General features: G+C 44.8%; 2 protein-coding genes across 6 annotated transcripts; one reads left to right on the forward strand and one right to left on the reverse strand.

Moving 5' to 3' along the window:
* Positions 1-411: 411 nt before the first annotated feature.
* LOC308198071 (uncharacterized protein) lies at positions 412-12,409 on the reverse strand. Of its 3 annotated transcripts, XM_080599653.1 has the most exons (8): positions 12,279-12,409; positions 10,956-11,069; positions 8,992-9,066; positions 4,570-4,659; positions 3,917-4,094; positions 3,170-3,289; positions 2,667-2,747; positions 412-1,593 (listed from the first exon to the last, which is right to left on the reverse strand). In XM_080599653.1, exons 1-8 carry the CDS (start codon positions 12,332-12,334, stop codon positions 1,342-1,344), a joined length of 966 nt encoding a protein of 321 aa, XP_080455779.1. In that variant the 5' UTR covers positions 12,335-12,409; the 3' UTR covers positions 412-1,341. The 3 variants fall into 3 exon arrangements, with proteins under 3 accessions (XP_080455779.1, XP_080455778.1, XP_080455777.1); XM_080599652.1 differs by lacking the exons at positions 412-1,593; positions 12,279-12,409 and adding an exon at positions 11,140-11,245 and having other exon boundaries at positions 1,845-2,747; XM_080599651.1 differs by lacking the exon at positions 412-1,593 and having other exon boundaries at positions 1,933-2,747.
* A 34-nt stretch (positions 12,410-12,443) lies between these two features.
* On the forward strand, positions 12,444-20,081 carry LOC308198044 (heat shock 70 kDa protein 12A-like; the record flags this gene model as incomplete). 3 transcript variants are annotated; one of them, XM_080599584.1, is made up of 5 exons in its annotated part: positions 12,647-12,759; positions 12,846-12,962; positions 15,317-15,541; positions 15,882-16,053; positions 16,906-20,081. In XM_080599584.1, 4 exons carry the CDS (start codon positions 12,882-12,884, stop codon positions 17,949-17,951), a joined length of 1,524 nt encoding a protein of 507 aa, XP_080455710.1. In that variant the 3' UTR covers positions 17,952-20,081. The 3 variants fall into 3 exon arrangements, with proteins under 3 accessions (XP_080455708.1, XP_080455709.1, XP_080455710.1); XM_080599582.1 differs by having other exon boundaries at positions 12,444-12,962; XM_080599583.1 differs by lacking the exon at positions 15,317-15,541 and having other exon boundaries at positions 12,444-12,962.
* Positions 20,082-23,794: the final 3,713 nt, after the last annotated feature.

A 23,794-nucleotide genomic window follows, 5' to 3' on the forward strand; every position in this document is an offset into this window, starting at 1 on the left:
CCTTCATCTGCAACACCTTAAGAGGAATGTAAAGCTTACTATTGTGGTTCTTTCTTTTTTTCCTAAATTTGTAGGAAATAGGGTGTATATGTAATTTTAATTCAGCTGCTCTATTTCATAATAAATATTTCTATTAAAGGTCTTTTACAAACAGTTTCTCAGAATACCGTGTTTTTCTGAAAGCCAGGTTTTCAGATCATCCCTGGATCCCAGCTCATGCTGTCAGGTTCTGTGACCTGCAACATGCTCACAGAATGCCGGAATCCTGAGAGAAGCAGTGAAAATTGCTTACAGCAGAGAGCTGCAGAGAAATTTACTTTTCTTCCTGGGCCCCTTGACAAAATGCCAGAGAGTTTCTGCAACTGAGAAAACTAACAAAAATTGCTGGACTAGAAAGCAGAAATGGAGGAAAGGTCTTGGAGGGCACACAGCAGGTTTTCCAGTCTTTTTTATTTGTCACATGTCAAGATTCTCACTGAAAATTTCATCACACACATTCATAAACAGACATTTGCCTCTTTTCATTCCTTTACACTGTGAAATGCAACTTTAAGAAAACTTTTAGAGCTGTGGAGAGTATCTAGGTGAAGGGCCATGGAGCAGTAAATCATATAGACAAAGGAAAGCAGCTGAGTACTAGCAGGCAGGCAGCATTTGTGTGGACACAAGTAACCTTTTGGTATGCAGGAGTGGGCTTTTGTGTCTGTGTCTATATACCTATGAACACGTGTCTTGTGAGAGTCTGTAGCCTCTGAGAGCTCTAGTTTGTTTATTTTTTAGTTCCTTGCCCTCTTTCTCAGCTAAGCACATTTTTACTCTAGAGAGAGACCTTTTTCCCAGCAGGTCATCTTTATCCTCGCTGCTTTTTCATTAGCAAAAAGCAAGAGCCTGCAGTTTGTGCACTGGGTGTAGACACGGGAGGGTAGTGATACCATTGTCAAAGTGCAGTTCAGAGCTGCTAAGAGTAAGAGCCCACAGTTGGTGAGGAGGCAGGTGCCTCCACAGTGTGGCTGAGAGCCCCAGTGTTATCTGACAAGGTCATAAGCACCTATGAAGAACAGATAAGGTAGGCTACAAACACAGATTCTCTCTTCAAACAAGTGCTGTTTAGACAGTGACAACAAAAATTACATCAAATGTATGCATGCCACCAAAACAAACATCTTCTATTTTTAGTAGTTGCTTGTGAATAGCAGTTTATCCTAAGCATCCCAAGCCATGCACATTTAACTAGGTATGGAAAGTAGAGTGTTCATGTGAGAAAGAAAAGCTACATATTGCACAGCAGCTGTTTCATCTTCTTATAGCCATTTAAGTGTGTATCTTGACTCAAAAGTCATGTTACTTTAAATCACAGACTACACCTTTCACGATAACTTCTTCCCCAGATTTCAGTACGGGCCACAGAAGCCCTGTTTTCTTCCAGTGCTCAAAGGCTTTCTTGTCCACATGCTCTACATGTTGAGGAAGGATTTCCTGTGGGTGCCAGACAGCTTTAACTGGTGACTCCTGAAGAAGCATCAGACAATAAACTCTGCAGCACCGCAGTGCGAACTGTTTTTGATCATCATTTTCCAGAGTAACACTGGCTTGCTGAAAATCAGATGAGAACAGTTTTGAAAGCTTTATAGTGTTACTTTGATTAGCATACATTGCCTCCCTCTATTCTCATTCTGTGCAGATGCTCCGCATGATCTGAGCATTGAAGAATTTGATTTGTGAAAGCTGGTATTGTTCAAGTGGGACAGGCACGGGTCCCAGGGTCACCTTAAAGGATCTTTTATTTACTAAGTCCTGGCTGCTGGACCATTCCAGCATTCAGCAGCTGTCTGTATTTCCTCATATTCAACAGAGTTCTGCAAAGACCTTGACAAGGCTAAGCTTTTGAAAAGGCCTAGCTAGCTGCAAAAGGAGGAAGCTGCTCTCTGGAAGCTTTCTATGTACATATCTCCTGGAAAAAAACCACTAGTCTATAGTCCATTTGTATAGCAAGGGGTCTCAGAGCACACCAACAGCTTCTGCAAGCTTTCCCTTGCATCCCCAAGGGCTTGACTGCTTGTGTTCAGGGTCTGCTCTGATATAGCATAGCTGTAAAACCTTGGATCAGACTGCTATGAAAACAACAATGCTGGCAGAAAGAGTGATGTAGAAAGTTATGAGAAGCCTCAGCTGGTGCCTCTACCCACATAGCCTCTGCCCCTCAGTCCAGTGGTTGTTTCAAGCTCGGGTGGGTGCTTGCCTGAGCTATGATGTTGGGATGCCTGTGTCCAGCCTTGTACCGTTTCTTCTGACCCACGGACTGAATTCTCAGCTCATCTTGCCCCATCACTGTGGGCTTGCCTGGTGATCGCTACTCTGTGACTGACCCTGATCACCATCACCAGTCCTGCTCTGCTCACCTGGTAGGACTGCACCCTTGTTAGGGAGGGCACCGCCCTGCCTCTCCTGCCATTCCTCACTGCTCCTGATGCAGTTTTGGGGAGGTTACATGTATCTCTGTGCATGCCTGGGGGAATATATGGGAGTATACGGGCTAGAAGACCCTCTCTACAAGTGGAAAATAACTCCAAGCAGAAGAAAGACCTGTCCTGTTTTGTACCAAACTGCGCAGACATAACCAGAAAACTGAATCTTTGCCCCTGTTTCTGGGCTGTGTCTTTACTTACCTCAGTAATGATTTTGTTAAAGTCTGAGTAACGTTGGCAATAGGCATTTCTTAAGAGTTCCGTTACAATTGGCATCAGCTCCTACAAACCAAAGACAGCACAAAGCGGACTTAGCGTGTGATGCCAGCAGTGCAGCCCCTGAGTGCTAGAAAATTGTGTTTCTCAGATCATGTCAATCAGCAATGGAGAAACTTCCAGTTTCAAGCTTTGGAGGAAGGTCCTATAAAAGCAATATGCATCTGGGAAATGTCTTCTGCACTTGCTTATGTGCCTCAGCCAGCCACACAATTCAGACATGCAGCATATGTCTGTGGGACACAGAAGGGTTGCTGAAGCTCGACTTTCCACTCCCCCATCCCTCTCAGCTCATGACTTATCCTCACTGTCATCACCGGAATACTTTAACAGTGTCCCTAGCAGAAACTAAGCTCTAAATGAATGGCAGGCACAGATAGCCCCGTTATTCCACCGCCTGGTCCCAGTTACACAGAGACAATAAGTACTTGTTTGCAGTTGGCAAATTCCTGAGATTCGTAAGCGTAATTCGAAGATGAAATGTCAAGGACGTTAAATATGTCATTTTTTCTCTTCTCTATATATTCCTCACAGGCATCAAACAGCTTCTACAATAGAAAGACAACAGCTGATCAGAGCAGGAATCACAGCGAAACAGAAAGCATGGTGTGAAAAGCATGGGCTGAAAACACATCAGCATTAGAATAAATTGCAGGGTCCCTAACTGACTGAAATATGTCTTTAATACTTGGGAAATAAACTGTTTCAATGAGCTGTCTGCATATTGAAGCCCATTCTTCAGCATCTGTAGGGCCCTGCCATTGCAATCAATGGTAATAATGGTTTCATCTCAGTTTTGTCCTTTAAGGTTTACCATTTTCTTTTAGATCATCTCAGAATCAGAACAAAGAGTCAGACATCAGAATGGGATGTCCTATCTAGTAGTTAAAGCATTAACCATAAGAAAAATAGACTGATTTCCCACTTGTGCTTAATACGGGTGAGAAATGGGACTGGGGTTTGAACGTGCCCTTTTGAAAGGCAGGAGGAAGCAAGTCTCTGTCAGTTTGCTCTCTACATCATTATACGGGCCCTGCTGGACTGGAAAATAACAGACAGTAACATAGTACCCAATCCTGTCTGATATAGAAGTACTAAATACTCAAAGCCTCCTGTACTGGCTATAGCACATCAATTTGATAAGATTCAGATTGATAAAACGGACATGAACAAACCTTAATTATGCTTCTGCCATTTGTATATGTCATATTCGTTGAGGATTTCCTGCATTTTTCCCAGTCATGTAGCCTAACCATCTCATACGAATGCAGCACAGCAGACAAGCGTGAAGGGTCATTCATGTTCTCTGATTGCTTGTGCATGCTCATCAATTTAGACAAGAGCTCATGGTTTCTAGAGCAAGAAGGATATTCAAAAGGTTAGCTAAGACAAGATGAAAAAATGAATAAGCATAACTATTTTTATTAATCTATTTCAGGAATATCATATTTTCTACAATGCAATTCCCAGCTATACCATACTAGCTGGTAAGCAGCTTTTGTGTGGGAAATAGGACTTTCATGTCTCAATTTTGCATGGTCACAGTGGAATGTGATCAAAGAGCAGTATTTGGACTATGTCTTTGTAGGCTGATTCTTTTCATTGACACGTTCACCCTGGGAACGTTTCCTTCCCTTTCTAGAACAACCCAATCCATCTTCCAGGAATCAGTTATAAAGAGATGCTGACAGGCCAAAGGTCTGGGGAGAAGGTGCCTAGGCTGCCTGCTCAGAAAAAAAGAGTCTCTAAGGACTGGAGAAAGCAAGAAGTGTGTGGCTTTTCAGTGTAAAAACACACACTGCATCAGAAATCTGAATATATACGTTACCGTGCCTTTAGTTGTTTGATCTTCTCTTTCATCTTCCGATTTTCTTCTTTGTCCTCAGGCTCTTTTTGGGTGACCCTTCCAGGAAATGCTCTGAAACAGATTTATTTCATGAGATCTCTTCATTTGTATTTGGATATTGGATAACAGCGGACTTGCCCCTGTGGAATTACCAAAATTTCAGCAAAAATGCTGTGAGGTGGGAGGGCATAGAGCACTGAGGAAGGATTTCACATAACCAGCTTAACAACCTCACCTAGAAGCCCCCACCTAGGATTTATACTCAAAGCAAGGGCAGAGCTATCTACAACAGAAGAAAGAGAGGTGGGGTCGTGGGGATCAGAGGTGAGACAAGAGAAAGACAACGGACTTGAAAAAAAAAACAAAAGTATTCTCCACTGGTTAGTATCTACACTCATCTTTTCTCTAGTTTTCTTTATTTTTAACATCAAAATATTACCACCAAACATCCCAAACTCTTCAGAGAGTTTCTGTCCTCCTGGATTCCTTTCTCCACAGATATCTGGGTAATTGCGGTCTCTCTCCAGTGGGTGAAATTCCCCCATCTCCAATGCCTATTCTTTAGGTGATACTGCTAGAGCTTAAAAAAGCCCTTTCTACATGATGACCTAGATATTTGGTCTATTGCATACTCACACCATAGAAGTGTTTTGTTTCGTTTTGTTTTTTCCAAACCCTTCCTAAACTATACACAGCTTTGTGGAGAAGAGGCTTTCCTATTGGGATTTCAGTGAAGACAAGTTGTAGTATTTTAAAGTTTCTGATCTTGTTTGGAGTATCAATAGAGTCATTAAGGATTTGCATATGATCAGTTATGGATAGCCTGATAATGAGGACAGGCAAGCAGGAGAAACAGTCAGACTTTCTGAAACCATAGAGCTTTCTTCAGGAGTGACTCAGGTTTGAGATTTGGGTTGATGATGTAAGGCAACAATTCCCAGACCCTGGACCGAGACTCACACACAAGTGACTCAGCTTGGTCATTATTTGAGTCTAGCTCACAAGGGCAGTTTTCACAAACAAACAAACAAACAAACAAAAAACATGACTGACTGCACATCTACTCCAAATGTCTTCAGAGCTGCTTTTACCACCGCTCCTTTCTTTGTTGGGCTGGATGCCCTTATCTTGGGCAATGCCCAAGGAGCCATTTAAAGGAGCCATTTAAAGGAGCCATTACCTATTCATAAAAGTATTTGCATAGAAATGAAAGTTTATGTTACAAGATGACAGAATCATAGAATATCCCAAGCTGGAAGGGACCCATAAGGGTCATTGAGTCCAACTCCTGGCACCACACAGGTCTATCCAAAAATTCAGACCATATGACTAAGTGCACAGTCCAAATGCTTCTTAAATTCTAACAGGCTCGGTGCTGTGACTACATTCAGTGGCAGCCTGTTCCAGTGTGCGACCACCCTCTCAGTGAAGAACCTCTTCCTGATATCCAGCCTGAACCTCCCCTGTCGCAGCTTGACACCATTCCCACGGGTCCTATAGCTGGTCACTAAAGAGAATAGATCGGTGCCTGCCCCTCCAGTACCCCTTGTCAGGAAGCAGTAGACCGTGATGAGGTCTCCCCTCGGCCTCCTCTTTTCCAGGCTGAACAGGCCAAATGACGTCAGCCGCTCCTCATACATTTTCCCCTCTAGGCCCTTCACCATCCTAGTAGCCCTCCTCTGGACGCTCTCCAACAGTTTCATGTCCTTTTTGTACTATGGTGCTCAGAACTGCACATAGTACTCAAGGTGAGGCTGCACAGAGGCGCAGAGTAGAGCAGGACAATCCCTTCCCTCGACCGACTAGCAATGCTCTGCTTGATGCATCCCAGGGTACGGTTGGCCCTCCTCGCTGCCAGGGCACACTGCTGGCTCATATTCAGCTTGCTATCAATCACAACCCCCAGATCCCTCTCTGCGGGGCTGCTCTCCAGCGTCTCGTCGCCCAGTCTGTACGTATAGCCAGGGTTGCCCCGTCTCAGGTGCAGGACCTGGCACTTGCTCTTGTTAAACTTCATGCGGTTGGTGATTGCCCAGCTCTCCAATCTGTCCAGATCTTTCTGCAAGGCCTTTCAACCCTCAACAGAGTCAGCTCCTCCTCCAAGTTTAGTGTTATTGGCAAATTTGCTCAAAACACCTTCTAGTCCTACATCCAAATCGTTCATAAAAACATTGAAGAGGACTGGCCCTGAAATGGAGCCTTGGGGGACCCCACTAGTGACTGTCCACCAGCCTGATGCGGCCCCATTTACAACCCTTTGAGCCCTGCCTGTCAGCCAATTGCTCACCCGTCATGTGATGTTTTTGTCTAGCTGTATGCTGGACAATTTGTCCAGTGGGATCCTATGGGAAACTGTGTCAAAAGCTTTACTGAAATTCAAAATGATCACATCAGCTGGTTTCCCTTGATCGACTAGATGGGTGATCTTATCATAAAAGGAAATTAAATTTGTCAAACAGGACCTACCCCTTGTGAACTGCATTGTCCCCCAGGTGTACTTCAATAGCTTCAAGGATAATCTTCTCCATAATTTTACCAGGCACTGACGTGAGACTGACAGGCCTATAGTTGCCAGGGTCCTCTTTCTTGTCCTTCTTGAAAATTGGCACAACATTTGCCAGCTTCCAGTCAACTGGGACCTCTCCAAATTCCCAAGACCATTGAAAAATAATTGAGAGAGGTGCCGTGATGATGTCAGCCAGCTCTCTAAGCACCTTGGGATGAATCCCACCCGGACCCACGGACTTGTATGGATCCAGGTGGAGCAGAAAATTCTGCACACATTCAGGGTCAGTTGGGAGTTTATAATTCCCACCGTCACGGTCCTCCAGCTCAGGGCACCCGGGGTCCCAAAGCCCATCATCGACATTGAAGACAAAGAAAACATTAAACGTCTCTGCTTTGCCTATGTCCTTGTCTGTGAGGTGACCATCCCCATCAAGTAGCGGACCTGTGTTTTCTCTGGTCCTCCTTTTTCTATTCACTTATTTAAAAAAGCCCTTTTTATTCTCTCCCACAGACCTGGCCAGCTTCAACTCTAACTGGGCTTTGGCCACACAAATTTTCTCCCTACAAACACGAACAGCATCCCTGGAGTCCTTCCATGTAGCCTGACCCTCCTTCCAGCAGCCATACACTTTCTTTTTATGCCTAAGCTCCAGAAGAAGATCCCTGGTCAGCCAAGCTGGCCTTCTGCCCTGCCTGCTTTACTTCCGATATTTTGGAATTGCCTCATCCTGTGCTTTTAGGAGCCAGTGCTTAAAGACTGACTAGCACTGATGGACGCCGATGCCTTCAAAAGCAGTTTCTCAGGAGACCTTGCTAACTACTTTCCCGAGCAGCCTGAATTCTGCTCTCCCCATATCCAGGGCTGAAGTTTTGGTGGCAGTTTTCCTCCCGTCACCAAAAATTTTAAACTCAATAGCTTCGTGGTCACTATGACCAAGACAGCCACCAATTGCCAAGTCCCCCACCAGACCCTCTCTGTTCTCCCACAACAGATCTAGGAGGGCACTATTCCTAGTTGGCTCCCTTAGCACCTGCACCAAGAAGTTAACATTGAGGTGCTTTAGGAACGTTCTGGACCTGCTCGTGTCGAACGTGTGGTAATCCCAGTTGACATTTGGCAAGTTCAATTCACCCATAAGGACATGGGCAGTTGATCTTGAGGTATTTCTTAGTTCCTCAAAGAATAATTCAAAGGTGTCGTCATCCTGGCTGGCAAATTGGGCCCTCTGTCCCTTTCAGAAGGGAGTCCCCCATGACAATAACCCTTCTTTCTTTCTTGATAGAAGATGTAGTGATGCAGGGTGTACATTGCCTTGCCTTAGGCACCCCTTCCAACCGGGATGGGCTTTCGTCTACATCGCTGTTTTGACTGTCAAGTTCTAGAGCCTCATACCTGTTACGTAAGGCTAGTCAGGAAGGTGAGGTGGGCAGGGAGAGGGCTCTCCTACCACCCCGAGCAGAAACCTGCTTCCATTGCCCCCCTTGACCGAGGTCCCCTCCTACTGCCTGGTGGATGGGGGAAACTTTGTCTGTTGTGTAGTGGCTGCATGGTGGGATAGGGGAGCCTTTGTTTCTTGTGTGGCGGCCGGCTTGTGAGTCTGTCTCAGGGTGGGTAGAATATGCTTCCACCAGTCAACTTCCCTCTCTGACTCCCTGAATTTCCCTCTCTGACTTGATTTCCTGTAATGTACCCTGTACCCTGAGCTGCACTCCAAGACAAACCTGTCTGGGATCTCATGCCTATCCATGAAAATGGAACCAAATAGGAGAACGAAAGTTTGGTCTGCCCTGCAGAACAGTTCTGATAATCAAGGTTTGAGTATGTTTTAGTGACAGTCGCAGAAACACATATGATTTTACCCTCGTATATATTCTTAAAATAAAGAATCATGGTACCTGTTGCAGTTCTCCAGAAGTCGTAGGCGAGACTCAAAATCGTCACACCAAGCTGTACACTTTCTCTCCATTAGTCTATTGGGGAGGAAAGAAATGACAAGACACATTACAGTCAGTAATAAAATGTCCATTAAAGACCTATGAAATGCATAAGCTAAACTTCCTCCCTCCAGTTTCTGGTCAGCTTTTAGGTTAAAAAATAATAATAAAAAAAACACTATGGACAAAATCTTCTGAAGACCGTGCTTTGCCAGGTAGGTGGTTTGTGATTTTCTGAGCATAAGGACAGGGCAGAGCTAACACCACAAATAAAATACACTCAAAGTGTAAAAGCTGCGTGCTATATGATGCAGATTAAACAGCGTCCGTAAGCTGGCTTTGGCTTCACAATATAGTCCCCACAAATGTTGGTGCCAAGTCAGAGTCACCCTTGTGTTTGGCTTGTTCGTAATCTCCTGTCCAACCTGTACTAGCATACACCAGATGCAGTTGATCATCAGGGCCCTCATTGTTTTTTAGGGCAGAGAAGTGACTGCTCTCCGTAGGGCATTAGTGCCAGTCACCAGCGGGTAAAGAACCCGCAAAATGACTGCAGTGATCCTACTTCCTTTGTAAGCAGGGCTCGGCAAGGACTTGGAAGCATGGAGAGCCCATACCAGTCCCGGGGAAAGCACTATTAGCTCAACATTTTCAGCGTGTCTCAAGTTTAGGGAAATCATCCAGAGACAGTATCCCTAAAACAGGTGAACTTTCAGAAGGTTGCAGACAGGACATTGATGTTTCTTCTCTGGGAACTCTCACCACTCCTTGTCAGATCCCAGTGTTAGCCCTGTGCTTTCTCACATGGCACACTCCTGCCAGACTGAGTACAGAAGGAAAAGGTGTGACAAAAGACATCTGCAGGTTAGGGAGGAACAGATTTTGCAGAACTGATAGAGAAATAAAGTGAGAAGGCTGGAAAGGTGAGGGAGCTAGGGAGAGCAAGCACACCAGACAGTTGTGGTAGGAGGAAGAGGGAACAGGGTCCCAACAGTATCCACCAGCTCTCCAACCCGCAGCTACAGGTGGCCTCTTGCATCACATTTTTCAGGCTTAGCACAGTTATTCTTGTTGAGGCATGCTCAAAGGACTTGCTTGCAGGTCTCTGTCAAGAAGGAGGCCTGGTCTGCCGGGCCATACCCAGGCCTTTTGTTGCCAAAAGAGGAATGTGGTCAAATCCTCCGCTGGGTTTCTGTCCCACAGAGAGCTCCCTCAGAGGTATGAGGAAGGGCTATGCCTTCCCTGGCTCCAGCACCAAAGGCTGTGGAGGAAGTGGGCTTCTTCCTGTGTGAGCATTGCTATGTAAACACCAAGTACATGGTTCCCAGACACCCCTGCACAAACCTGTACAGTAATATTCCCAAGTAGCTGTCAGCAATGCTAGAGTCTGCCTTGGCCTGCGGGTCCTTTGCTTCTGCTACTGAAGGTGCGGTGGGTAGTTGAGGGAATCGAACACTCTTTTGAAAGAAGAAACCCAGGACACATATGGGCACCATGAAAACTTGTGCCCAAAACTGTACTGTCAAAAGAAACCTTTTCTTGCTTGCTTGTTTGCTTTCCTTCCTTTTATGGTTAATCTGTGGTTAATTTTAGGACACAGACATTAACATTTTAGGGTTAACAGCTGGGCTGTGCAGGGGATGGCACTAGGCCAGGAACTAGCTGTGTTGTATTTTTCTTGGTGGCACTGCCAGCCTCAACAAGCTGGACTATGGTCTTAGGGTAGGTAACAGTCCACGTGGATCTGCTTTTATCTCTGTAAAAAGTCCTCAAGTTTCCCTTCCAGCCAAAGAGGTGATTATTGTCCTAACACCCCTTGCCATAGAAGCTGGGAACATGAAGGACAATGGTGGAACTGCAGGGGTCCATAACTCTGGACCACCAGAATGAGGATATAGAAGATATTTTCTGCTTGCCAGACTCACCTAAGGTCTTTTTCCACCTTCTCCAGCCTTTCTGTCATATTGAGATGTAAGGCCTCTGTCCCTGAAGTCATGTTTCCACAGGCTGATTTTTGCCGTGAGCCATTTAATATTTCTCTGTGGAAAAAAAGGAAAGGAAATTCTTAAAATGAAGGGGAAAAAAAGATCACATACTCTAAAGAGGTACCTTATAAAAGACAGCCAGCCTCATGAGCAGATACTCCACGGCTACATCCATGCTAGTGAATAGATCAGAGCCAGGGTACAGGCTCCAGGGCACATGATGGCACAGCACATTCCTGGATGCAGTTTTGGCAGAAATGAGCTAGCCCTCTCCCACATGGTGCCTAGCACAGTTCAGGGGACTGTACAGGCCAGGGTTTCCTAAAAATAGATGGAGGATTTGAGCAATCGTTAGGGCTGGATGAAGTGGGCAGGATAAAGGGAGATCTCCCGGAAAAGAAACAAAACCCAGAACTATAGTGTGGGGAACAACAAATGCAGGTGGCTGGTGTGCTGAAATCAACTTCGTACGGTATGTGTTGTTTTTGTTTTTAATAGAGAAGAACAAAGCAATATGTTCTCAAGGTGATTTTAATTTCTAACCCGCTCTGTGCCCCGTTTCCCGATGAGAACCCCAAACATCAACTACTATCGCAAAGGCAATCCCAGGTTCAGGTGCTTCTGCAGCTCAGATACAGGTAGAGCAGACAGCAAGCTCCTTCCCACAGCAAGGCAGCATCAGGGGAAGCCTATGCATCACTTTATGCTGATCCACATCTACGTGATCTCTGCAAGGGGCTGTCCTGCACCTCTCTCCCAGGACTTCCCCATTCCTGCTGAAATGGATTTTGGATTTGTTTACTTGAATGGCTTGGTTTTCAGCTAAATCACTTGATTTACAGCCTTTAACTGAGGATACCTTTTTTCTTTTTTTTTTTTTTAATTTGAGCTCAACATTTCAGTATAAAATCTGCATTTAAGTCAGCCTTTCTCCTCAAAACAAAGGAGCACGGAGAGGGAGCCCCTGAAGTCTAGGATCTATTACACTGTTTATACTGTTCTTTCCAATTTCTTTTCCTTTCACATGCATTTAAGGTGTGCCTTATACTTCAGAGCTGAATTTGATCACAGGGGATTGACTGACCCTGTGACTCCACAGGGAAGCTCCACAGGACAGGAGGTAGGAAACAGAACTGTTTGAAATAATTCAGTCAGGAAATGTTTGAAGTTCCCTTCCTGCAAGCCCCCAGACCTACTAGGTATAAGTTTAAACTATAAGTCTAAAGTGTAAGTTCAGCCAGAGACAACCCCTGTGCAACGTACCTGTCAACTTCTGAAGTCCCCTCTATAGGATAAGTATCCGTACACTCTCCGTGCATCCTGATTTGGCTGTTGGAAAAAAAGCCAGGTCGATCCTTGAGGTTACAGGAGGAGAAATGTTTGCCCAGATGAATGGCAGCACTGTGCCCCTAGGAGAGCAGAGAGCAAATGCAAGTGCCAAGGACTTTCTTGCTTACATACTGTGAGTTTCAGCCCTTCCTTTTACAAGAAAGGGTGCTCTTTCCTTTCGTTGATATCAGAATCTATTTCCCTCCAGCCAATAAAGACAGGGTGGGGGTGGCTTCATGCTGCAATAGCAGCCAGAGCAGGTTGAATTTCATCCCAATCTGGTATATTTATTCCTGTGTAACCCCAGAGCTGTGCTCGTTTGTGCTGCTGTCAGACATGGCCAGCGATTCAGTCTTTGTCGTTGCTATAGATTTTGGCACGTCCTACAGCGGGTACTGTTTTTCCCTTGCTTCAGGTACAGACCAAATCCGCCAGGTGTTCTGGGGAACAGAGCATGGTCTCAAGACCCCGAAGACACCCACATGCATCTTGTTTGACCAGAAGCAGGAGTTCAGGAAATTTGGCTATGATGCTGTGATGAAGTACAAGAGCCTGCCCTCCAGCGAAGCTGACAAGTGGTACTTCTTCCAGAACTTCAAGATGATACTGTACAACATGGTATGTAGAGTGGTTACTGCTAATGCAAGTCAGAGTTATTTTATTTGAGGGGTGTGGGTTAAAGGAATTGGTGAAGGGGACAGAGTAATCTGGCTGGCCAAGATGAATGAACAGAAGTCAAAGGGCATTTTGATAAACAGAAGAAGAAATGATATACATTCTTAATTAGCTGAGGGCTTCACGAGACTGCAGACCCCGTTGAAGCCAAATACTTGTTCATAACAAAAAACTGCCCTGCTCTAGAACTTAGCAGAGAAACTAACCTCTCTCTTGAACTTTCTACCTCAGTCTTGTACATAAAACAAAAGAAGTTTCTTGTAATTCAAGATGGGTTGACCCAGGGTTAGCTTGTCTATCCCTCCCCCAAAGGAATGTGCTCAAGCCTTTTTTATGGGTGTCTGTCTGTCTTTCAAGCAAGTAGTAGTTATCGTTTTTCTCTGAAGGCTCTGTGCTAGTTCAGAATTCTTCATGCCTTTTTCTGGTATGGTTCTTCAACCAAACATCGTGCTACCTCAGGGCTTCCTTGTCTGTGCTCTGGGGTCCCACAGGACCTCCCACAGGTCTTCCACCTTTTTCTGCTTTTTGCCTATTGAGATTAACTTTTTCTAAGCGTCACCATCTACTTTTATTAGTTCACTTTGGCTCTGTGCTTTTCATTTTACTTTGTATGCCCTCAACATTAGTGTTTCTCCACCGTGAGTGTTTGCACAAGGTCTTTCTTACTACTTGATGTGTGCTTGCTACTAACCCAGAGCACAGAGTCAGCCCCAGATAAAGTCCCTTGTCTGCTTTTTAGCATTCTCCAGTGCTAAGCAATGAGTGCTGATCCAGGTGTGGGGGACGTGGGAGGCCGCTGTAAGGACTTCCCTCCCCAGGAAAGGTGTGAACGATGTGGTCTGACATATTGTCACCCACAGAGTGATAGGCTCTCACTCACTTTTGGGGCAGGGCGTTTGGAGAGATATTTTAGTTAAAGCCCATTTCTCTGCACCCATGGAGTGAGTGGTTAAGGGAAATTTCATTAGAAAGAGACAAGAGAGGGAAACAACAGTTCCCAGACACCTACCTTGTTAATTCTGAATCTCCACAGAAAGTGCCCATGGAGAATACGCGTCACCTTCTGTTGACTGAGCCAGGAACAGTGGCAGGAAATGAGTTTATAAGTAAAAATGAACATAGATTGCTTTTCTTTCCAGTGGCTGCACAGCGCCTTTTCTGGTTATTATAGCTGGGCAGACCCCGGACCTGCCTACTTACCTCCATTGGCTGTAAAGGGTCCCAAGTTGATGGAGTTGATTATCCAGCTGATGATTGTTCTGATTTAGGGCCATCTTTCATAGAATCATAGACTCATTTAGGTTGGAAAAGACCTTTAAGACCATCTGGAGATATTCAAGGCCCATCTGGACGCCCACCTGGGCAGCCTGCCCTAGGGAACCTGCTTTGGCAGGGGGGTTGGACCCAATGATCTCTTGAGGTCCCTTCCAACCCCTACAATTCTGTGATTGTGTGTGTGTGATCTGGTCCACCCTTTAACCTAGCACTGCCGAGTCCACCATTAAACCATGTCCCTAAGCTCTACATCTACATGTTTTTTGAAGACCTCTAGGGATGGTGACACAACTACTTCCCTGGGCAGCCTGCTTGAGCCATCTTTGATGGCTGCTGAAGCAGAACAAAGAGAAACGTGTGGTAAAGGCTGGCTTACAAAACTTCTTTGGATACATGCAACAATTTCCACATTCCTAGACAGAGCAGGGAAGCAGAAACTGATGGAGGAAGTTTGGGGCTCCTGGAAGAGATTGAAAAAGTGTCAGAGCAGCCATCTGCCTCAGGTTTCACATATACCCAGGCAGACACATAAGCCCATAAACCAAGAGAACACATTACAGATAAACTGTATTAGAACAGACGGATATTTGTCTGTATATTTTTCCAGTATATATTTTGTTAACTGCATACACAGGAGCATAGGAGCAACCTGAAGTCACTGTACATATGTCTGGGAAATGTAAGATGATGTCACATAGAAAGTACAATTATCCCCACTATTGTTCAGGAGGATCTATAGGGTCTTTATAAAATTTGGAACATGAGAAACAGTTGACTTATCAACCACACCAGTATTTTGCCTATTGAAATATAATAGGTAAGCAGTTTGGTAGCTGACCTGTGTCTACTAGACTTCAGTTAGATACATAATGAAGCCATTTGGGGGAATTTACTGAGATTTGGAGACAGGACCTCCTTCTATAGCATGTTCTGCGCAGTGCTCAGTGTAAAGAGGACAGGACTGTTACTGAGACTTCCACATTTAACCCCGAGACATTTTTACTGTTTTCTCTCAATTGTAGAAGGTCACTTATGGCATGGAGATAGAAGCAAGCAATGGAAAGACACTTCCTGCCCTTATAGTCTTTGCTGAAAGCCTACGCTACATGAAGCAACATGCCCTGAACACTGTCCAAGAGGCCTCTTTCCACACTGTCTGTGACCCCCAGGAGATCACCTGGGTCATTACTGTCCCGGCCATATGGAGTGCAGCTGCCAGGCAGTTCATGCGGCTGGCAGCAATAGAGGTAAAAGCAGTGGTTATCCCACTTCCTCAGATTATCTTCTCAGATTTCTTCACCTATCAAGGAAGAGGAAATGTTCTTTTTTTTAAACAACCTGCGTTTCTAATTTCTATCCATCAGGGAGATGAATCTCCCATGATATGTGTGTAGGGGGATGTCCTGAGCTGAAAGTAACAACTGCTCTGCCCCTTCCCCTGCCACTGTCTAGAAATGAGCCCACAGAGATCAGTGGTGCAAGAAGCATTACTCCAGTGTGGGTGAGAACAGCCTCACTAGCGGATGGTGTTCATGCAGCAGTGATCTTGCCACCTTTCCTGAACTGACACTTCTCTTGTGATTTTAGGCAGGACTCATCTCTGACATTATTTCTGAGAAGCTGATTATTGCCCTGGAGCCAGAGGCTGCATCACTCTGGTGCAAACAGCTTCCACAACAAGGGTTTATCACAGAGGCCAGTGACAAGAAAAAGTTTGAAGACTCCCCTGGGATCCAGTATATTGTTGTTGACTGTGGAGGTAAAATTTTCCCTGTTCAACAGGTACAATCTTTGCTGGGTGCGGAGTGTGGCTGTTTTGCCATGTCTAACACAGAGGGCCCCAAAGGACTGCAGAGCAGTCCCAGAGCTTGAACTCCACTACTGTGATTGTCACGGTATTTTTATTTCTCTCTTTATGAGATCCCATGGGCAGGCAGCAAAATGGGAAGAAAGGACAGGTCTTCTAAAGGCTTGATCCATGGCAAATGTAAGTCAATGAGTGTCTGATGTCTTCCAGCACTTCAGGCCAGCCAGTTGCTGCACAAGCTCCTGCCATCATGCCAGATCAGCCTGCTCCCTGTTCCAGCACTGACCTCTGATACATACCCACACACTGTTGTGTAGCTTCCTCTATAGGAGCAAGTGCAGCGCCCAGTGAACTGGCCAAAGTGATTAACTAGTAGGTCCTGTAGAGTAAATAATTAAGAATAGTTGATAGAGCGCCACTTAGTAATTTCTGTTGTTTTCTGTGGGAGTTTTTTAGAGTGACATGAATATACTGCCAAGAGCACTCTGGTGATTGCAAACAAATACTGAGAAAGTATCAAGAGCACCACAGGTTTCTCAGAGTCTCACCACCACTGTTCATTTTAACTCAGAGCTTGTATAACAAAAGGCAAGAGTCAACTTAAATTTAGTGCTTAAATTTAGGAAATCTAAAGGCATACAGGCAATAGAGAAGGAGAGCAGATGTGAAAAAGAAAACAGCAGAAAAGCACACCTGAGACCCAGGAGTTCAGAAAGTAAGACTATATTCAGTGAAAAGTAAGGATCTCATGTAATTCAGAGGGAACATCTAACTTCATTTGTCTTTGTGTATGTGTCTGTATAGGTGGCACAATAGACATCACAGTACATGAGATCCAAGAAAACCATTATCTGAAGGAGTTACACAAGGTGTCTGGAGGTGGATGGGGAGGCAACAGAGTGGATGAAAACTTCAGTGCGTTCCTCAGAGAAATATTTGACAATGGTGTATGGGATAAATATGTAAAGGACCACCCTACCGAATTACAACATATGATGTACAACTTCAGTCTACAGAAATGCTCTGCCAGCAGGGAGGCAGTCTACATACGTTGCTACTACAACTTGACAAGAGTGGCAGAAAGCAGGAAGGAGATCTCTCAGTTCTTCAGAGAAGTCACAGGAGCTGTATGGTGTGATGGGATGATCATGATTACATATGAGAAAATGAAGAGCTTTTTTGAATACAGTATCAAAAATATTGTTGGTACTTTGAGGGAAATCCTTGGCAAGCCTGAGATGGCCAAGGTACAGTATATTTTACTTGTGGGAGGTTTTTCGACTAGCATTATCTTGAGGGATGCAATCCATCAGGCTTTTAGCAAGAAGTATCATATCCTTTGTCCCATGGAGGCCCAAGCTGCTGTTGCAAAAGGGGCTGTTTTATTTGGAGTCAATCCAAAAATCATTGCCTCAAGAATCAGTGCTCGGACATATGGTGTAAAAGTATGCACAAGATTTGATGCTGCTATCCACGACTTTAGTAAACGATTTGTCTCAAAAGTTGATGGGCTTGTTTATTGCAAAGGTATCTTCAAGAAATTGGTGGGAATTGAGGAGTCAGTGAATATAAATGAAGTTGCCGAATATATTTTCCATCCAGTAGAACCAGATCAGACAAGTGTACGCTTTGCTTTCTACTCCACAGAAAAGCGGTGTCCTCAGTATGTAGATGAGGAAGGGATGGAACTGCTTGGCTCATGCACAGTACCAACGCCAGACACAAGTCTGGGGAAGAAACGCAAACTGAGGCTGGATGTTAAATTTGGGCTTACTGAATTTAAAGCCACAGCTACAGACATTACCTCCAAACAAAGTCGGACAGTTGTGATAGATTTTTTAACTGCGTAAATGCTTGGTTCTTAGAGCAGCAGGGACAACAAATTCAAGGGACAGCCTAAGTGGTAGGTACCAACTACTACAATGGAAAAGGCAAATGGACCATAAAGGTTATTAGCCATTCTTAATTTGAAATCAGGTCTCTTTATCTGGAGTCCAGGTTTAATTCTGCCAGGGGTGACATTTAAATGGATTTGAGTTTTCTTCAGAACATCACTTAGAAATATGTTACGTATAATTAAGGAGCTTTTGTCCCAGTCAAAAGTACTATGTGAAGCAGTAATTCAGTGACATCTGGGAGCTAGTATCCAAAAGTTATATGAGTGTTGTGTTTCCATTAAACCATTTGGTGGTTTTATCTCATTGACTGGGCAGATACTACTGCTAGATTGTAGTATTATGGATATGAATAGTGCTTATGCAGTTGCCTGAGCCGTTCTGTCCAGCTGTCTATATTCCCTATGTCACTGACTTTGGTTTAATGTTTTCTATTTCAATAAAAGCTCATTTCTTTGCCTCCTGTCCTGTGTGAGTCCAAATATGTCCAAGAAAAGGATGTAATAATGAAATGTGCAGGGTCTCTCTGGGATGCAGTTAACTTTCTTCATGACTCTAATGTTTGTGTTTGTAACTTTACCGAAATTCTAGGATGTGATTTTAGTTGCTCAGCCCCTGTCACCTCTTACCAACTTATTACATCCAATTATACTTTACTTCATATAAATATACTTTACTTCGTGTAAAATATACTTTACAAATACAAAAAATATACTTTACAAATATACTTCACGTAAAGTAAACTTTACAGTTTACTTCATGATCTGCTGCCTACTCATATTGGAATGAACCTTACCCTGGTGAAGAAATTACTGTTATATGAAGACTTGAAGCGGTTGATGAAACAAGTTCAAGAAAATGGACGAAAGACTCTGATTACTGTCCATCACGATATAGAAGAAATGCATCGAGTAATGGAAAGAGTAAAGAAAGATGAACAACACTGTTGGTGGGACACTTTGGATGGTCGCCAACTGCCACAGGAATCTTCAACAAGATGCTTCACCCTGTTGTTGTTTGGTTAATACTCACTGCATTATGCTTTATACTAACAGTTAGTTTGTATGTTAAATTCTGGACTATGATGAAACATTTAGTATCCTTACACGAAATACATACACTCGATAATCCTCATCCCGAGAACGTATGTGATATACCCGATACATTCCAAATGTCACAAAGCTTGAGTGACTATAGTCATGGGGTGGATTATACTTCCTTGAGCAGGAAGTCCTGCCTACATAGTGGCAAGACCACTACCCAATCAGGCCTTAAAACTGTTATCGTATATGTGCTAAGGATATAGCTTCTCTGCCTAACGCTGAACTGTCCCTGTGTAAATATTCAGTCAGATACACTGAATTAAAAATCAGCATTGGAATCTATGTTAGCTGCAATGACTGTGTTAGAACCACTGCTATCCATCTACTTAATGCTTGTCAGCCATTAGAACAGGATTCAGAGGATTGATCTGTAAATATGTTATGCCTCATGCTGTATAAAAGCTGAACTATTTTGAATACAATGTATGTGTTTTCATGTTTACAATCTTAAATGCACATTAAAAATACTCACAGCAGAAACCTGAGTAGATTTCTATAGAGTGAGATGATATTTTTCTGTAAAATACATAAGGGCTATTCTGGGTGGCTAAGGTCCACATGGTTTGCACCTTCCCCATGCCATTATTTTTTTCCCTCTTGCTCCCAGTCTGGCAGTGGTTGGTCCCCAGACCAAACCTGTTTCAAGTCTGTTTGTGCCACTGGAGAGAGAAAAGGAGAATTTAAGACAGAGCACTCTGTATTTTTCTTGCCCTTTTGAATTTGCACTTTCGCCAGTGCAAAGTACAACACAGCTCCACTCAAGTCCACAGTGCTCAATGTAGGGGAGAACTGCCAGACACACCTGCAATACTAATGAAAGCAATGTGGAGATTATAAGGTGCTTCCCCGTGCAGGACTATATTTTTTCATAGCTATTTTTTGCTTCCTTCTTCCTTTTACCATGACTGTGACGTTTCCATTAAGTTCAGGTTAGACATTAGGAGAAACCCAATGCATTGGGAGAGAATTAAACTCAACAGCTGCAGGTTTGTTGCTTCCTCTACAACCTGTCCTGCACTCAGGGTCTGTTAACCAATGGTCCCACTGTTGCATTAAAGGGGACTTACCAGAGTCCAGTGTTTGCCTGTTTCAGAGCCCTGCTAAGGGCATTCACTGGGACAGTTTCACAAAGTTGAAAGTATTTGCAGTCCAACGTTTGCCTGTTTCAGAGAACCACCAAGGACTTTCACTGAGACAGTTTTACAAAGTTGAATGTATTTAATAAGGGGACAGATATAACAGATTAGGAATTGCCGTTAATAAATACACTTACTGCAATAGCACTAATATATAACAATAGTGCTAGCAAAATGGTATCCTGGGTATCCCTCACCACAGTGTGAAGGTGAAGAGCTTACCAAGAAGGCATCCCTGTCTTGGTGGAGGAGAAAGGGCACAGCCTCTTCTAGGTTTCCAATTTCTTCTTTTCTCTCCCAGCTCTTCCTTTTTCCTCACTCCAACTTGATCTTCACTTCTTTTTTCTTCCTTCTTCCTTTTTTTTTTCTTTCTTCTTCTGTTTTGTTTTGTTGTTGTTGTTGTTGGTTTTTGCATTATTTGGGTGCAGAGTTGAGTACTATAGTCATATATGTTTAGCATGTACTTCTCTAAGCTCATTAACATATTCAGGGTTGTGAACTTTAATATTCATTTTACACCTAATGAAGCAAAACGTTTCACTTGGGCACCATGGCCCTCAGGGTTCTCTTCTGCCGCCAGAACAGGGCTGTCCCACCACCACAAGACTCCCTCCTTCAGCAACCTCTCATACCAAGCTTGAGGAGCTCCATCCACAAAGGTTGTTTAAGAGATAAACAGGAGCAAGCTGCTCAATGCCCCTTGGCACAAGGTCAATGCTTATAAGTGATGCTATCAAATCTGACTGTTCTCCACACCCACAGGATAATCTTTACCACGCATCCAAGTCAGGGCCAGTGAGTGGTCTTTGCTTCTGTGTGCAGATAGCCGGTGAACCGACATATCAGTCCCTCCATGGCACCATGGGCAGGGCAGCTATGGGCAGCCATAATGGGGACCATGATCCAGACATGGCTGTTGGGGCAAGAAGGGCGGCAGCACAGCCCCAAGGGTATGCTTCAGTTCAGTTTTCTCCTTGGCTACTGGCCCCCTTATGCCATTACACTCCTAGTGTCTTAGTGGGCATCGACATTCCCGTTATTTGGAGACAGAATTCTCTTTGCTTGTCTTTTTGAATTCCTCAGATATGTATTGTATTTATCGAGCTGGGGATTAACTGCTGTTCCATAATAAAGTGACTTATTGATCTTAAATATGAAACTTAACATAGCAGATGACCAAATTTAAAGGAGGATCAAACACGGACAGTCTCGCAGCACTCATGGCCTAGCCAGCAATGAGCTCTGCAGGGAGAGTCCCTGCTGCCAGAGCCTGAAGGAGCGGACGACCAGAAGATGACACATGCATCTGCCTCCAGCCCCATGTACCCCCACGGGGCCACGGAGCCTGCCAGCTGGCTGCTGTCTAAGCCAGATGTTTCTCAGAAAATGAAAGGGAAGCAAGCCTGCTGTGCAGAACCGCCACCGTCGCGCTGTGCTGCGCTGCGCTGCACCAGCAGGCAGGCCTGCTGCTTTGCCGGCAGGAGAAAGCTGGGCCACGAGCACCCACCCCACACTCTGCTCTCCTCCAAAGGCTCCGGGCTGTCCCCATTGGAACCCTTCCTTTCGGCTCTGTGGAGTAATTGCCTAAGGCGACTAGGAAAATTAGACTAATATTCACATTTTAAAGAAAATGTACAGCACTGAAGAAGCTTTCGGGGTGGAGTGTAGCTGCGTTACCTAAGTGTTCCCTAAGCCTTTAACCTTAGATGTTATCGCACTAGGGGAACCTGGTGTGCTGACTCTAAGAGGAACTGTACGGAGGGTGAAGTGGATTGGAGACACCACGGCCAGGCTCTGTGATAAGATGTGAACTCAAAGGTATATCAGAACCGATAAGCTGCTTATTTGCTACCCTGGGCCAACAGCCTGCCATGTTTTTGACAAAATGCTGTCCTTTTGGTGAACTTTTCTCATTATAATATCATTATAATAGCAAAACACACCTCCATCCCAAAAGCTACCCATCTCCAAGGTGCGACTGTTAGCGTTTATAAAGACACATAATCCACAAAGTGATTATATGAAGGTGCTTTATTAGGCGCCGGAAGTTAGGGGCATGCCTGCCCAAATCTAACTTCGTCTGATTTGTTTTCTTAGTTCTCTTTTATCTCCTAAGATATTACATATGCATTAGGTTTCACAACTCATCTATACATATTCATTTCCTAGCTCCGCCTAGCCTTGCTTCATATGCTAATTATCTTATCAGTTCTTCTGCGCTTGCGTACTACTCTCTGGTGGTCGTCCGGGTGGTCGTCGGGATGAAGTAAGATGTCTTCATCAGAGTTGAACTTTTTAACCTTTCCTTCTCACGCATGCTCTCTGAGCCCTCGGTCTCAGTCCAAACCGCAAGGTTGGTTTGATCCAGTTCCCAGGGTCCAAGAAGCCCCAGTTATCTAGATGTCTTGCAAATTGAGCATTCTTTTAATCCTCCTTACTCCTCATCATGAATCGGTGCATTCTCTCATGCTACCCTTGCACATATATTTTGTATCTTCCAAGCGCAGCCCTGGAACAGTACATCGCAAATGTAACATATTAAGCAATACTGTATTATTTCATCTTCTATTACTGACACGACCACCCCACGCTAAGCATGCACTCTGAATTTCTAGGAGCCTGTGCCTTTAAACAAAAGTGAGAAAATTTAGCACCAGTCATAACAAAGGTATGTATGACTAGAGTCAGTCAATCTCCACCTAAAAGATAGAAAATAATATAAATTGGCTTAAGAGAGAGGGGATGTTAGGGAAGACACCATCGTGACTTCTGGGATCAGTCAGCGGGCTGAGTCTCTCTCCCCCCCCACCAAGTGGAACCCTCCATTTTGGGTCCTGTGGCCTGGCCCTGCGACTCTGCTCTTGCTGGCCCTTAGGCACCGCCACAGCAGTGTTGTGTTGTGTTGTGTTGCGCTCGGCTGACCGGCATTCACGATTTCGCGCCTGCCTTCACCGAGGCAGCAGTGCCAGCAGCACTGCGTCCCCATCCACCCCCCCACCCCAGGCTCTCCTGAAATCTGGGACATTTTTCTGAGGATTTGGGGATGAGAAATCAGAAGGCCGTGGGGCTTTGTACCACTCTTTGTTGGTGAAAAGGGAGAGGGAAGCAGGGGGGTGCTTGGTTCCAATGAAGTCCTTTGACACAAACATGTCCAGACCTGGTGCTGCTCCTGACGCGCTTCCCTCCTTGCCCTGCACCCTCATGCTGCAGCCCCACGAGGAGCTCCGCTCTCCTTGCTGCAGGGACGAAAAGCATGGTTCCATGGGATCCCCCTCAAAATCGTGCCCTCCTCAAGCACAGCAGCCTGAATTTCTCACAGAATAACTGCAGAGCGACAGCACGCAGCACGCAGAGGCCAGTGCCTTGTGGTGAGGCAGGAAACACAGACAGGAGTTATGAGGCAGAGCTGGGGCAACCCTTCCCTTCTGCCCCACCGCTACAAATTTGTAAGGACTGCTGTGCATTGCTCTCACCTCTGCCGGGTGAGAGGAAAGAAAGAGCACAGGGTGTGAGGTGAAGGAGTTCAGAAACACGCTACAAAGGCATTGGAGCAGCCTCT

This window comes from Anser brachyrhynchus, assembly GCF_964034855.1.
Source record: "Anser brachyrhynchus genome assembly, chromosome: 1".
NCBI classification, from domain to species: domain Eukaryota; kingdom Metazoa; phylum Chordata; class Aves; order Anseriformes; family Anatidae; genus Anser; species Anser brachyrhynchus.